Below are 13,731 nucleotides of genomic sequence, written 5' to 3' on the forward strand. Positions count from 1 at the left end.
CAGCTCCAGGGGATCCCACACCTTTGGCCAGTGCAGGCTCATACCCATCCCTTGTCACATACATGAAAATAAATTTAAAAAGTAAGATCATAACCATGCAGAGTTATAAGGGATTGTTTGGATAGAAAAAAAAGTTGTGTTGTTGGTATGACTGAAGTCCATTTTGAATTCCAGAATTCCAAAATTCAAAATAAGTCTTTGAACTCGCTCGAGCTAGCTGTTCTGTTTCATCATCTAAAGATGATTTTCCAGGACTATATCCAGTCATTATTTGCTAGCTGCATTTTGTAAACTTACTGCATTCACCTATTTATTTTCTCTCTCTTTTTGAAGGTCCTAGAAACTTTGATCTTTAATTATCTGCTTTCAAAAAGCAAAGAGCCATTGAGATTAACTCTAGAAAAGAGAGGCTGTGAAAGAGTCGTGACACGGAACTGGAAAGTCCTCAGGGATGACGGCAGCTTGGAGATGTTCTTAATCTGTTCCTGTGCACATCTGCCCTACTCTCTGCTCTGCTTCCCTTCATTACATTGACTGTTTCTTTAGAGCTCCACCCTCCCCACAGTCCTGTCTGTGGTGCCACCCATTCTGATGGCAGCATTCATTCACGTGGAGTCACTTAACTGTTTCCAGTGTCATACTTTCGTTTAAAACAGCCTTTATTAGCCACATGTGACTATTAAAACCCAAACGAAAATAACATAGGATCTCTCTGCTGATAACTGTAAAAATTAATGAGATTCCAGAGGAAACCTAAACAGAGAGACCTGCCTGTAATGTTCACAGATGGAGCACAATGGGGCAAAGATAGTTCCAGCCAAATCAAACAAAACACTTAATATAGCCATACAATTCTGAAAAAGTTGGAGAAATCAAAGCAAGACTCTGTCATAAGTGAGGAGTCACCACAACACAAAGGATCCGTATAGAGTGTAGAAATGAAACCACACACATATAGGCTAATGCGGCTCCATGGAGTAGGAGTGTTTTTTTGTTTTTTTGTTTTTTTAGTAAGCAGAATCAGGACAGTTAGACTTTGTCGTGCAAAACCAAATAAAATATCTCAACCAAGAACCTTAGACAAAAATGAAATCAAATGTCATGAAATAAATCTAAATATAGGTGCAAAGCTTTTCAGATAAAATACAGGAGACAACCTTTGGATATAGGCTTAAGCAATAAGGTCTTGGAATGACACCAAAAGTGTAATCCATAAAAGAAAATAAGACAAATTGGACAAATCCAAAAGGTTTACTATGTCTTAGCTTGCTAGGGCTACCATAACAAAGTAGCACAGGCCCCAAGCAGCTGGAGTCTACTCAAAATGCTGACAGGGTTGGGGTCCCCTGAGCTTGCAGATGGCCGACTGCCTTTTTGCTGTGCCTTCACAGCCCTTTTCTCTGTGTGCCTGTGATCTTATTGTCCCTTCCTCTTTCTGAAAAGATATCAGATCGGTTATATTGAGTAAGCAGTGATCCGTACGATCTCATTTAACCTTAGTTATGTCTTTAAATCACTTGTCTCCAAATATGGTCATTTTCTAAGATACTGTGGGTGAGGATTTCAATGTGTACATGGGAGTGGGGTGGGGGTGCACATGTTAGTCATAACATCCTGTTCAAACAAATGACAAGCTGTATCTAGAATGTGTGAGACCACTCAGACTTCAATAAGAACATAACCCAGTTAGAACAGGGGAAAAGGACTAGGAGACAGATACATCGCCAGAGGATGGCAGACGGGGTATTGATGGCACTTTTCTTTCTTTGACTTTTTCCCTCATCATCGCTTTTCTTTGAAAGACACTTCCTGTCTTTCAAATCTCGGCCTGAATGGTGTCATCTTCTGTAAGCCATCAGACCTAGGAGTTGAGCTACGTCTTGTAAAGCTCAAATGGAGCAGGTGTTTGTGGCCAGGCTCTCAGACCCGACTACGTCAGAAGTAGCTTGGTGACTTTAGGTACAGATTCCTGGGTCCCGCTTGAAATCTGTGGAGTCGGGGGCTGGAGAGATGGCTCAGAGGTTAAGAGCACTGACTGTTCTTCCAGAGGTCCTGAGTTCAATTCCCAGCAACCACATGGTGGCTCACAGCCATCTGTAATGAGATCTGGTGTCCTCTTCTGGTCTGCAGGGACACATGCAAGCAGAATGCTATATACATAATTAAATAAATCTTTAAAAAAAAAAGAAATCTGTGGAGTCGGAGTTAATGTTAATGATTTTTTGGTTTTTTAGTTTTGTGTTTTAAACATATGGTTTTTATATAGCCTACCAGCTGGAATCTGTTTAGAATAAAAGTATTTGTTGTAAATGTTTTAGAAGGACTCTTAGAAATAGTCTCTTCAACCTTCTTGTTTCTGCATAGGTTAGCAGGGTCAGGAAGAAGGCACAGTAGCCCTTGCTTGCTCAGATCCATCCCATGGCTTACTGCATTTCTTAGCTATCATTTCAGACCACATTTTCATGTTCACCTTGAACATCCTTTTCTACATATGAAGCGTTGAAAGCTCCAGGTGCTCAGCACCCAGCAATGATCAGTCCCTGACTCACTTCCTGTGGTGTCTGGCGTGCTCCTAGGCCCACGGCCAGACTTCTCTATTGTGTTGTTTATCTATATTCCTAATGCAGAGGACTTTTCTTGTACTCAGGCATAACTCAGCAGTGTGGAATCAGCTCAGGAAAAGCTCTTTCCCAAACTAGTCTAATCTGAAAAAGCCTCCTATGGGTCTCTCAACAAACCAGGTTCTTAAGCAGATCTGAGATCAAGAGTTTTCAAAAACTCCTGTAAACTGTAGACCTGCAGGGTTCACATCAGGCCTCTCTAGTTTGAGAAAGGTTACCTAGAATCTGTGGAAATGTGTGTGGCTAGGGTATGCCTTAATAAAAATAAGTTAAAGGGTCAGGGTCAGGACAACCTAAGACTAGCTGTAAAGGTTGGGATCTAGCTATATGAGGTCTTGGATCTAGGCCCAGGGGAGGAGGCTGAGGTGAAAGTGTGGCTACTACTGGGGAACCACAGCGTGTTTGGTTTGGCCAAAGCATAAAGTAAAATCTTGGAAATGACTAGAAAGATTGGGAGTCAGATAATAAAGGGTTTTATTGAAGTTAAAAATACTGTATTTCACAACTTGGTATCCACATGGACAAGAATGAAATTGGAAACTCCCTACGGGACAACACCATAGAGAGTTACTAAAAGTGGATCATTGACCTTAATATAAGGGTGGAAACTAAAGACTGTTGGCAGAGAGATCTGTGACTACAGCCTTAACTATCAAAAACAGAGACGCTGGGCGATCATGAAGAATCCCTTTAATTTCAGCAGAGGCAGACAAATCTCTGAGTTCTGGGACAGTCAAGTCTACAAAGTGAGTTCCAGGACAGCCAGGACTACTCAGAGAAACCCTGTCTCAAAAAATCAAAAAGGCCGGGCGGTGGTGGCGCACGCCTTTAATCCCAGCACTTGGGAGGCAGAGGCAGGTGAATCTCTGTGAGTTCGAGACCAGCCTGGTCTACAATAGCTAGTTCCAGGACAGGCTCCAAAGCCACAGAGAAACCCTGTCTCGAAAAACCAAGGAAAAAGAAAAAAGAAATCAAAAAGAAAGGAAGGGAGGAATGAGGAAGGAACGGAGGGAAAGAGAAAGGAAGAGAGACAGACAGACAGACGTGACAAAATATAAGCCAAGTTGGACTTCATCAGAATAAAAACCTTTGTGCATCAAGGAAATGAAGGAAGGCAGGGCTAAGGCTTAGGTAGCTCCATGGTAATGTGCTTGCCCGGTATTCCATTGAGACAGGGAGGAAAAGGAAAACAGCTCATATTGTGAGAAAATGTGTAGTGTGCAACCTAAGGTGTAAACAGCCAAGCATTTTAAGTGGATGAAGTAGGTGTGGTGGTGCACTCCTGTAATGCCAGTATTCAAGAGGCAGAGGTGGGCATCCCCACTTGAGAGCTGCAATAAAAAATTCAAAGTAACAGATTTTCAGAGGTGTAGGGGAACTGGAATGTTATATGTTGGTGGTAATAATATAAGACACTATAGCTGCTTTGGAAAACAATTTGGTAGCTCTCCAAAATGTTAGACCTGAAAAATTTCTTAGTACATTTAAGGTATATATTTGAGAGAATTGGAAACAGATTTATCCATAAATTTATATGGTAGTGTATATAGTAGCAGTATTTATAACATAAACAACCCATGTGTTTTTGGTATGTATATGGTAGTATATATAGTAGCAGTATTTATAACAGATAAACAACCCATGTGTTTTCGGTATGTATATAGTAGTGTATATAGTAGCAGTATTTATAACAGACAGGTAGAGAAACAACCCATGTATTTAAGGGACTTTTCTTGACAGTCTGGCAAAACACCTGACAAAAAGCAACTTAAGGGAGAGTAAAGGTTTATTTTGGTCTCTGGTTGAATGAGACATGAAGGCATGGCTGCAGGTAACTCCATGGTGTTGGAAGCGTGGACCTGGGACCCCTCATGTCACACCTCAGAACAGCAGGGAATGCTCATCCAGCTTCCTTTTCTTCCCTCTTGTGTTCAGTCTGGGGCCACAATCAGAGTGGGTCTTCTTCCTTATTTCGTACTCTGGAAACACCCACATACACACCCTTAGTGTGTCTCCTGGGAATTCGAAGTTCAATCGGGTTGACACTAAAGGCTAACTACCAGTACCTCCATATAGCCTTCAGCTGATGAGTGGAAAACCTAAATGTATTTCTGTGCAGTGGAATAGTATTTGGAGTAAAACTTATGTGAATCTGAAAACATACTGAGTGAAAGAAACCAGTTACCAGGGACTACGTATTGTTCAGTTCCATTTAGTGAGCTATTCCGAATACTCAGAGAGTTGGAGCGACCAGCTCATGGTCTAGGGTTTGTTTTGTTTTGTGGTGGTAGGGTGATGAAAACTGGTACACCCTAACTCTGAATATGTGAGGACACATTGAGAGTGGCGGGTGAGCGCGGTGTGTGCACTTTGCTGAGAGCAGTCAGAGTGGAGAGCAGAGCTGTGCACTCCTTCCTCAAGAGCCTCACCTTGGGAGCGTGGTCTGAGCGGTGGTGCAGCCAGGGACTAGGCCTAGGTGCTCACAACAGTTCTCTTCAGTTTCACCCTTCAAGAGGTGTGAGAAATTTGTTATTAATACTGACTTAAAGCTTTAATATGTGTTAATATCTTACGGTGTTAACCATGCTTATTTGAAGAATAAATATTAGAGATAATATTGACTCACTCAAATAAATGATTTTTTTAAAGATAGGGTCACAAAACCCAGATTGACAGTGCACTGTCCCCCTGCTTCGACATCTCAAGTCCTGGAGTCACATGCCTGCAACCACTACCATGCATGACATGATCATAATGCTTAAAATTCCTTCGTGGATAATATGAGGAAAGGCTCAGAAATAGAAGTTTCCTGGCTTTTCCTTTGGACCCCTACTTCCACCCCCACATAGTGAAGCAGCTCAGTATTGCCAGATAAGCCACACACTGAGAAACATTTCAGAAAGCTCAGTATTGCCAGGTAAGCCACACACTGAGAAAATTTCAGAAAGCTCAGTATTGCCAGATAAGCCACACACTGAGACACATCTCAGAAAGCAGGAAGAGTAGGAGTCCTTTAGCTGCCTGGGTTTTATCCACTTAAAGAATTAACTCAAAAAAAAAAAAACTGAGTTTGGAACTGTTACTTTCTAGCAAGTTTTTGGCAGATTTTCTGAATGTATTAAGTCATAGAGTAGTAAATAGTGTCTTAGGTCACCTGTTCACCAGGAGTTTACTGTCAGAATTTTTCAGCTGACTCTCTGCTACTGAGAACTCTGAGTAAATCAGTTTTAGCTAATTTCTTCGAGCGCAGCAGCCATCTTGTGTGACTTTGTTGGTAAAGTGCCCTCCTGTGGTCACAGGGAGCAGATTTTCAGCTCTGGTCAGTAAGCCACACTCGTTGCTCCACAAGGTCGGCGTTCCACGATAGAGCACCCATACTCTGAGTTCCTTTTCAGTAGACAAGTGAGACTTTTAAAGAGCCCAGTTTTAAGAGTGGGAAAGTAGCATCTTGTTTTGCTTGCAGGTGTTTAGACGACGTGGATAGAAGGAAAGGAGGCAAGATGTCAGAGGGGGAGGAGAGCACCATGTTGTGGTAGAACTTCCGTGACAGGAGCTGGAGAGAGGCCTGTGTGTCCCCAGGTACACCCTGCCCTTGTCTGTGGGCGCGCCCTCAGGGGGTTCTGAGTTCGTTGATTATGTGATATCTCATCCTGCAGAAAGGAACAGTTATTCAGTGCTGTTGGGAAGTCTGTCTCACTTAAGGGAAACTAACTTGGGCTTGACATGTTCAGATCTGGTTTCTGCTGACTCTAATGAGCATCGTATTTATTAGTTATGGAGATTATATACTGGAGGCCAGAAGAGGGCATTGAATCCTCTGGAACCAGGAGTTACAGCTGGTGGTAAGCCACCAATGTAAGTGCTAGAAACTGAACTCGGGTCCTCTGGAAAAACATCCAGTGCTCATAACCACTGAGCCATCTCCCAAGCCTCTGAAAAAAATGATTTTTAAATGAATTTTCCCTACAAATTGTTTTAATTTTTCAATTCATATAGAGGGTGTATTAATTACTTTTCTGTTGCTTTGATACAACACCACGACCAAGGCAACTTAAAGAAGAAAGTCTTTAATTGGACTTAGAGTTCCAGAGTTTAGAGTCTGTGATGGCAGAGTGAGAGCATGGTGGTAGGAATAGCTGAGAGCTCAAGTCTCCAGCAGGAGGGGCACCAAGTGCACTGGGGATGGCTCCACCTCCAACAGGGTCACTCCTAATCCTTCTCAAGTCCCCAGCTGGGGACCGAGACTTATGGCATTAGGGGTGTGCTGGGATGTAAGGCGTCTCATTCAAACTACCACAGAAAGAATAGTTTTTGTTATTTTTTTAAATTTTAGGCAGAGTCTCACTTTGTAGCCTTGGCTGACCTTGAACTCTCTTTGTAGACCAGGCTAGTCTTGAACTCATGGAGACCCACCTGCCTTTCCCTCCCACCAAGTGAAGTACTAAGATTAAGGGTGTGTACCACCACAGTAACTCTTAAAAAATAGCGTGTATTGTATGTATGTATGTGCTTGTGTATGTGTGAATGTGTGCAGGTGCACATGCAAATATGTGTTTGTGTGTTGAGGCCAAAAGTTGACATCACTGTTTATGACTTTCCCACTTATTTGAAACAGAAATCATCTAATGCTGAGATTGCAGGCTCGCACAGCTCCACTCGGCTTCTACACTTGGCTTTTCTGTGGGTGCCGAGGACTCAGATTCAGGTCCTATGCTTGTGCAGCAGGTACCTTACCAAAAGAGCCATCGCCTTAACCCTATTGGGCAGGATCTGAATTTTATATTTTTAGTGATGGCTGTGCTTCTTATCTACCTTCATAGGTTCTTTTCTGGTTTGTTTATGTGTGTTGGTGGAGGGGATGAGTATATGTGTTGGTCTGTGTGAGAGATGTGTATGCTGCTTAGGTATGGGGACACAGGGTGTGCAGGTGCATGTGGACATGTATGCACATGTGTTCAGAGACCCAGAATTGATGTCTGGAGTCATCTTCAGTTGCTCTCCATCTTGTACACTGAGGCAGGGTCCCTAACTGAATCCCGAACTTGCCATGACTACTAGTCTGTCTAGCCAGCCTGCTCCAGGATTTCCAGTGTGCTGGGAAGTGAACTCCATTCTGGTCCTCACATTGCATAGCAAATGTTTTACCCGGTGAGCTGTCTCTCCTTTGCTGGTATTTTTATTGCCTTGGCACTCTTAGAAGAGTTCCTTAAGTGTCATTGGCTCATTTCAGAGGATCGGCGGATTTTTCCCAACCTACCAGTAAGGGAGTAGTGCAACTAAATCTAATCCTGGCCATATGATAAAATCTTTCCTTAATCATGAAATTACGTTTTTTTTCTTTAGACTGATGTAAAAATTAATTAAATAAACAACTAAAATATATATTCTGATCCAATTATATATAGCATTTTAAATTTACTGCCATTTTTTAAACCCAAATTTAAAAATAATTTCTACTTAGTTAAACAGTTGTAAATACCCAGAATCTATTATCTGGTTGATTTTTGAGGTTGGAAGACGGCAGAGTTGTGCTGTGACTATAGCTCAGGATATTCTACAATTTATAACAATACTCCCGAGTGCTCAGGTTGGTGAGCATACCCAGCATAGCCAACTTATAAATTGACTTTTCTCCCTCCTTCCTTCTTCCTTCTCTCTCTCCCTCAGCCCCCCTCTTTCTCCCTTCCTTTCTTTCTTTTTTAGACACAGATGTCATATAGCCCAGGCTGTCTTCAGCTTGCTCTGTAGTAACTGAGGATTACCTTGGACTTGTGATTCTCCTGCCTCCACCATTATAGTGCTGTGGTTATAGATAAATGTGTACCATCATGCCTGATTTATACCAAGTTGGGGATGGAACCTAGGACTCTGGGCATGCTAAGCAAGTACTCTACCAGTTGAGCTACACCCCTTACCCCTTGAATTTGATTTGTGAATGCACGGTTTTTACTGTCAACAAGTGGATTTGAAGGGTCACAAGGGGGCTGCTTTCACATTTAGATTCTCATTTAAAGATTTTAATGTTAATCCACTACATTGTTTTCCCAGCGTTTGCATAAAGAGCTCTGTGGCATAATGCTTGAAGGAATTACACTAGAGTAGACTTCCTGGTTTTAAATCTCAGTGCTCCCACTTGACCAGTTGCATGACCAGTTGCAAGCTGTCCACTTCTGTCTGCTTCTTTTGTCTTATTTGCAACGTGGGGATAGCATTAGTTTTTACCTTATGAGTGTTGTGACAATTGAGTGAGTTAGTATTAAACCATTTAGAACAGTGGACGGTTACCATGGTGTAATGTTTACACATAAATTAGTGCTGGAATTCACTATAAAAGACAATACTGTCTTTTAGTAGATTGGTTCTGTAGCTCTGCTTTTAAAATATTTCTGTATGATTGAATAAACAATAAACTAAAATGCCTTTTTATACAACATTGTTCCATGATGATTTTTCTTCTTCTTTTAGGCACGGAATGTTAACACTGGAGAATTAGCAGCAATTAAAGTGATAAAATTGGAACCAGGTAAATTATTTGAAATTTGATGTTTCTTGTTGCTAGAACGTACGTCATTGGCTATCATAGAGTAATTTCATTTTTTATAATTTGGTTTTTTTGAAATGGTCTTTGTAGCTCAGGTTGACCTTGAACCATTGATCTTCCTCCTTCAGCATTCTAAGTCCTGAAGTTACAGGCCTGAACCATCATACAGTTAAAGCTTATTTTAATAATGTTTGATTGCTATTCTTTTACTTTCTCACCATTTTGTGGGGAGGAGAGATGGCTGTCTTTTCTTCCTCCTGCTTCTCTGAGCCCAGTATATGATGTTGAATGTCCTTATGTACATGTTGCTTTTTTTGGTTGATGAATAAAGCTGTTTTGGCCAATGGCTTAGCAGAGTAAAGCCAGGTGAGAAATCTGAACAGAGATATAGAGAGAGTAGGCGGGGTCTGGGAGATGGCATGTAGGTGCCGAAGGAGAAGAATGCCCACCTGGAAACTTACCAGTAGACCACAGCCTCGTGGCGATATACAGATTAATAGAAATGGGTTGATTTAAGATGTTAGAACTAGCTAGGAATACAACTAAGCTATTGACCAAATAGTATTATAATGTAATATAGTTTCTGTGCGATTATTTGAGTCTAGGCGGGAAGGAAAGAGCAGTCTGTTTACAAAATGGCACCCACCATCTGAGGCATGGATCCACATAAGACCTAAAAAAATCTTTAAAAAAGAGGGCTTCTAGATCCACAAAAACAGGAGCCAAGCACAGTTTCTTGGTAACTACATTTTTTCAGTTAGACTCTGTTTGCTGGCAGCGAGCAGAGGCACAATTCCTTTAAGGGAAGGCTTCCTGACTCAGCATGAGCTGCAAAAACTGCTCAGCTTCTTTAAGGAAAGGCCTCCTGGTTTGTGCTGGCAGAACGAACTCAGGCTCTTTTGGGAGATCCTGCACTTAAATGGGATTTGTGAGCAGAGTTATATTAGTTGCTTAAATGTGACATAGACCTGCTGCATCCCGGGGCTATGGTGGTGAGCATGGGTCACAGAGCTGGTGGTACTTGTACCTCCACCATATTGAAAGGCCAGGAGAGGCAGAGCTAGCATGCAGGGCTTCCCCGATCACAATACTTACCATTTTAAAATGTTCCTTGTCAGAAAACGATTGCAGATGCATAATAAAGACAGATTCAGGCAAAAATAAACCTCTAAATGAGCCATAGTGTGTTTTAAAAATATACATAGGCTTGGGAGAGAGAAGGAAAAGAATATAGACAGTTATAAAAAGAAATAAAATAGTTTTAAAAAATGAAGTCTTTATTTTTTGGTTTTTTTTTTTTTTTGGTTTTTTTTTTTTTTTTGAGACAGGGTTTCTCTGTGGCTTTGGAGCCTGTCCTGGAACTAGCTCTGTAGACCAGGCTGGTCTCGAACTCACAGAGATCCGCCTGCCTCTGCCTCCCGAGTGCTGGGATTAAAGGCGTGCGCCACCATCGCCCGGCAAAATGAAGTCTTTAAAGAGGCAGTAAAAGTAATATAAAAGAGTACAGACAGTTATATATTAAAGGAGTAAAGAAGAATAAGCCACATAAAGATGGAAAACACACAAAGAATCTGGATTATGCATATTATTGTGTTTTCTTTGATATTTTTAACGACAGAGAGACATTTGATTCTGGGGGCTGCTAAGTTAAATGAACATAAAGGTATCTTGATTTCAAAATTTGAGTCTAAGGATATGTTGCTTTGGAAAAGAGATTCTGTTTTTATTTCCACAGAAGATGAGAGCCTGTGGATTCCTTCCAGGCTAATGTGGTTTGATGGAACAAGGTTCCCCTGAAAGGTCTCTGTGAAACCTAAAAATACTTTGCCCATCAAACAACAGAAAGCAGTTTGGAGAAAACTATGCCCAAATTCCAAAATGATTGTTTATAAATCTTTGTTTTCACTTAAAGGGGGATATGATATAGAGATGAATACTTTGCATTGGTATAAATCTTGGTCTGTTGATACAAATCTAAGGTCAATTTTGTTGCACTGAGTATATGTGTATTTCTACTCTTATTTAAGGTATTATGTTTATACAGCTCATTTAAAAACGTAATGTATAATTTAAAAATACAGATGAATAGTCATCTGTAATAATCAAACTTTTAATCACATTAATTAGGTTTTCTAGATATACAAAGATATATTTCAGTTACATAGATAATCTTCAACACTTCAAAGATCTACAGAATATGGTATTTAAAATATATTAAGAACTAAGACTTTTCTTGACACTGAGACATGTCTGCTCCTGGAAGCATCAATTACTTCAGAGAGGTTGATCAGAATTGAAGAAATTTGTTATGGAATTTGTCTTTATTGTGACAAGGCTAGCCATTTGGGCAAAAGCTCCTCTTGCCTGGACTGCTTTATAGTATGCTGTATAAACTGGACATGCAGGATCTACAGAAAATGACTGCTGACCTTGCATAAAGAAGGTGAGACAGTCCTTCAGGGTTCCTGCTCCATGAAAGAGTCTGCCAGGCCTTCTGCAGAACACAGAAGAAAGTGACTGACAAACTGCCAATATAAGTGAAAGTCTTTCAAATTTCCTTCTTCACGGAAAAGTCTACCAGATACTATGGGCCTGTAGGCTGAAGATGAATGCCCCAACGTTACAGGAGAACTTTGGGTGACTGTCCAGGCATCAAGATGTCTCTGTCAATTCTAGAGTTTTGGAAGTTGCTTACAATGTACTTCCTGTTTACTTAGGTAATATTGTATCATTCTGGGGTCATTGGTGGAGATGAAGACAGATAGTTATAGTTTTCCTTAGTTATGATAAAAGAATAGATGTAAAACTTTAGACTTACAAAGAAATAAAGCAACTATAATTCTTGCTTGATAACTGTTTTGTTATATGTAATTTTATTATGTTAAAGTTAAAATCTTCCTTTTTAATTAGACAGAAAAGGGGAGATGATGTGGAATGTTCTTCTGTGTATGTATTGCTTTGATTGGTTGATGAATAAAGCTGTTTTGGCTAATGGCTTAGCAGAGTAAAGCCAGGCAGGAAATATGAAAAGAGATATAGAGAGAGTAAGTGGAGTCTGAGAGACGCCATGTAGCTGCCAAAGGAAAAGGACACCTGCCCAGAACCTTACTGGTAGGCCACATCTTCATGGTGATATACAGATTCATAGAAATAGGTTAATTTAAGATGTAAGATCTAGCTAGGAATACGGCTAATCTATTGGCCAAATAGTGTTGTAATTAATATAGTTTCTGTGTGATTATTCAGGTCTGGGTAGGCGGAAAAGAAAGAGCAGCCTCTGCTTATTGCTCAGTTCTTCCCAGAAAAATTGGTAGCTGTGGGAAGGAGAGAAGGTCCTGAGGGTATTTACTTCTTCAGAACTCTCTGGACTAATTGTGACAAGTTTATACTGGCTTACTCTTTTCCAGGTGGCATTACCTGATGTGAAGAGCAAGTGTAGTCCAGTGGGAAGAACCAGGCTGATTTGGGAAGCTGTGTTCTGCTCTTTGTCTCCTGTCCTCTTCTGGGTTTTGAGTTTTCAGCAGACCTCAGCAAATCTTAGCACCTGTGTGTTACTAGTATCTCAGTAGTTCCTTCTGGTGTGAGGGCCCATTGTGAAGCCTCTTAGGACTCTCTGTATGTTTTATCTGCACTGTGTTCTCCATTGGGTTCTCCCCATCCTAGAGCCCACATCTTTCCACGCTAACTCATTGTACACATCTTCACAGAACTATCCCCTTCTTTCTTTCCTACCATAGGCCGGCAATTATGCTGATGCATGAACTCGGTCCGCGCCACTCTAGGTTTTAGCTTCAGTATGAACAGAAATCTAGTCAGAGACTTTATTTTCAGGAATGGACCAACTTTTCCTACGAATTATCAGAAAATATTCTAGACTTTGCCAACTGAAATATAACACAATATTCCGAACTGCAAAGCCAGACAACACCTTTGTTAGACTTGGCCTACCCTTGACTTAGCTCATTGGTAAATTTTTAGAATTATCATTGAGATGAAGTTTGAAGGATGTGTTGATTGATTGTGATTAAACACAGGAGAATACTTTGAGCACAGAACACATTTTCCATTAGATGTAGTTACAGATTCTCTGTCATGTAATTACCTTCTTATGTCACTGTTATAATTTTTTTTCTACTATTTGATTTGTAATAAAGATGTTTGAAATTGGTGAAATCTGGAGTACAATTGAGGATTTGGCACTTCTTATCAGGCTTTGGGTTTTTAATCAGGGAGTAGAGGTTACTTGATGAAATTGTCATGAATCCAGAGTGACCGGGCTTAAGTTCATTCTCCCACATCTACTGCGTGTCTTCAGAAACTTCTACAGCTGAGGGACCAAGGCTGCTGAAGTTCTCGCAGTGGTGATGTTGCTATCTTAGCCCTGGTCTTTTTTATTTTCAGATTTTAATAGAACATGTTTTGTCGAGTCTGAGTTAAAGTCCTGGCACAAAATCTGTTCAGTATATTTTAAAATTTCCTTTAAAAAATTAGAAAACCATTAACTCAGTTGTTTTCTGGTGTGTGTGATAACTGATTTGTGATACTGTTGATCTTTAACTGCTGTGTATT

At 40.6% G+C, this 13,731-nt stretch overlaps 1 protein-coding gene across 9 annotated transcripts in view; it reads left to right on the plus strand.

Annotated features, from left to right (window-relative positions):
- Positions 1-13,731, plus strand: part of Map4k3 (mitogen-activated protein kinase kinase kinase kinase 3) — a 161,727-nt gene that overhangs the window by 44,681 nt on the left and 103,315 nt on the right. For 8 of the 9 annotated variants that reach the window (XM_057762287.1, XM_057762309.1, XM_057762294.1 and 5 more), the window contains exon 2: positions 9,087-9,144. In XM_057762287.1, the coding sequence (XP_057618270.1) occupies positions 9,087-9,144 (58 nt within the window). Of the gene's footprint in view, positions 1-6,131; positions 6,201-9,086; positions 9,145-13,731 lie in introns of those variants that run through there. The other variant, XM_057762345.1, reaches the window with a different exon arrangement.

This window comes from Chionomys nivalis, chromosome 1, assembly GCF_950005125.1.
Source record: "Chionomys nivalis chromosome 1, mChiNiv1.1, whole genome shotgun sequence".
In the NCBI taxonomy this organism is placed as follows: domain Eukaryota; kingdom Metazoa; phylum Chordata; class Mammalia; order Rodentia; family Cricetidae; genus Chionomys; species Chionomys nivalis.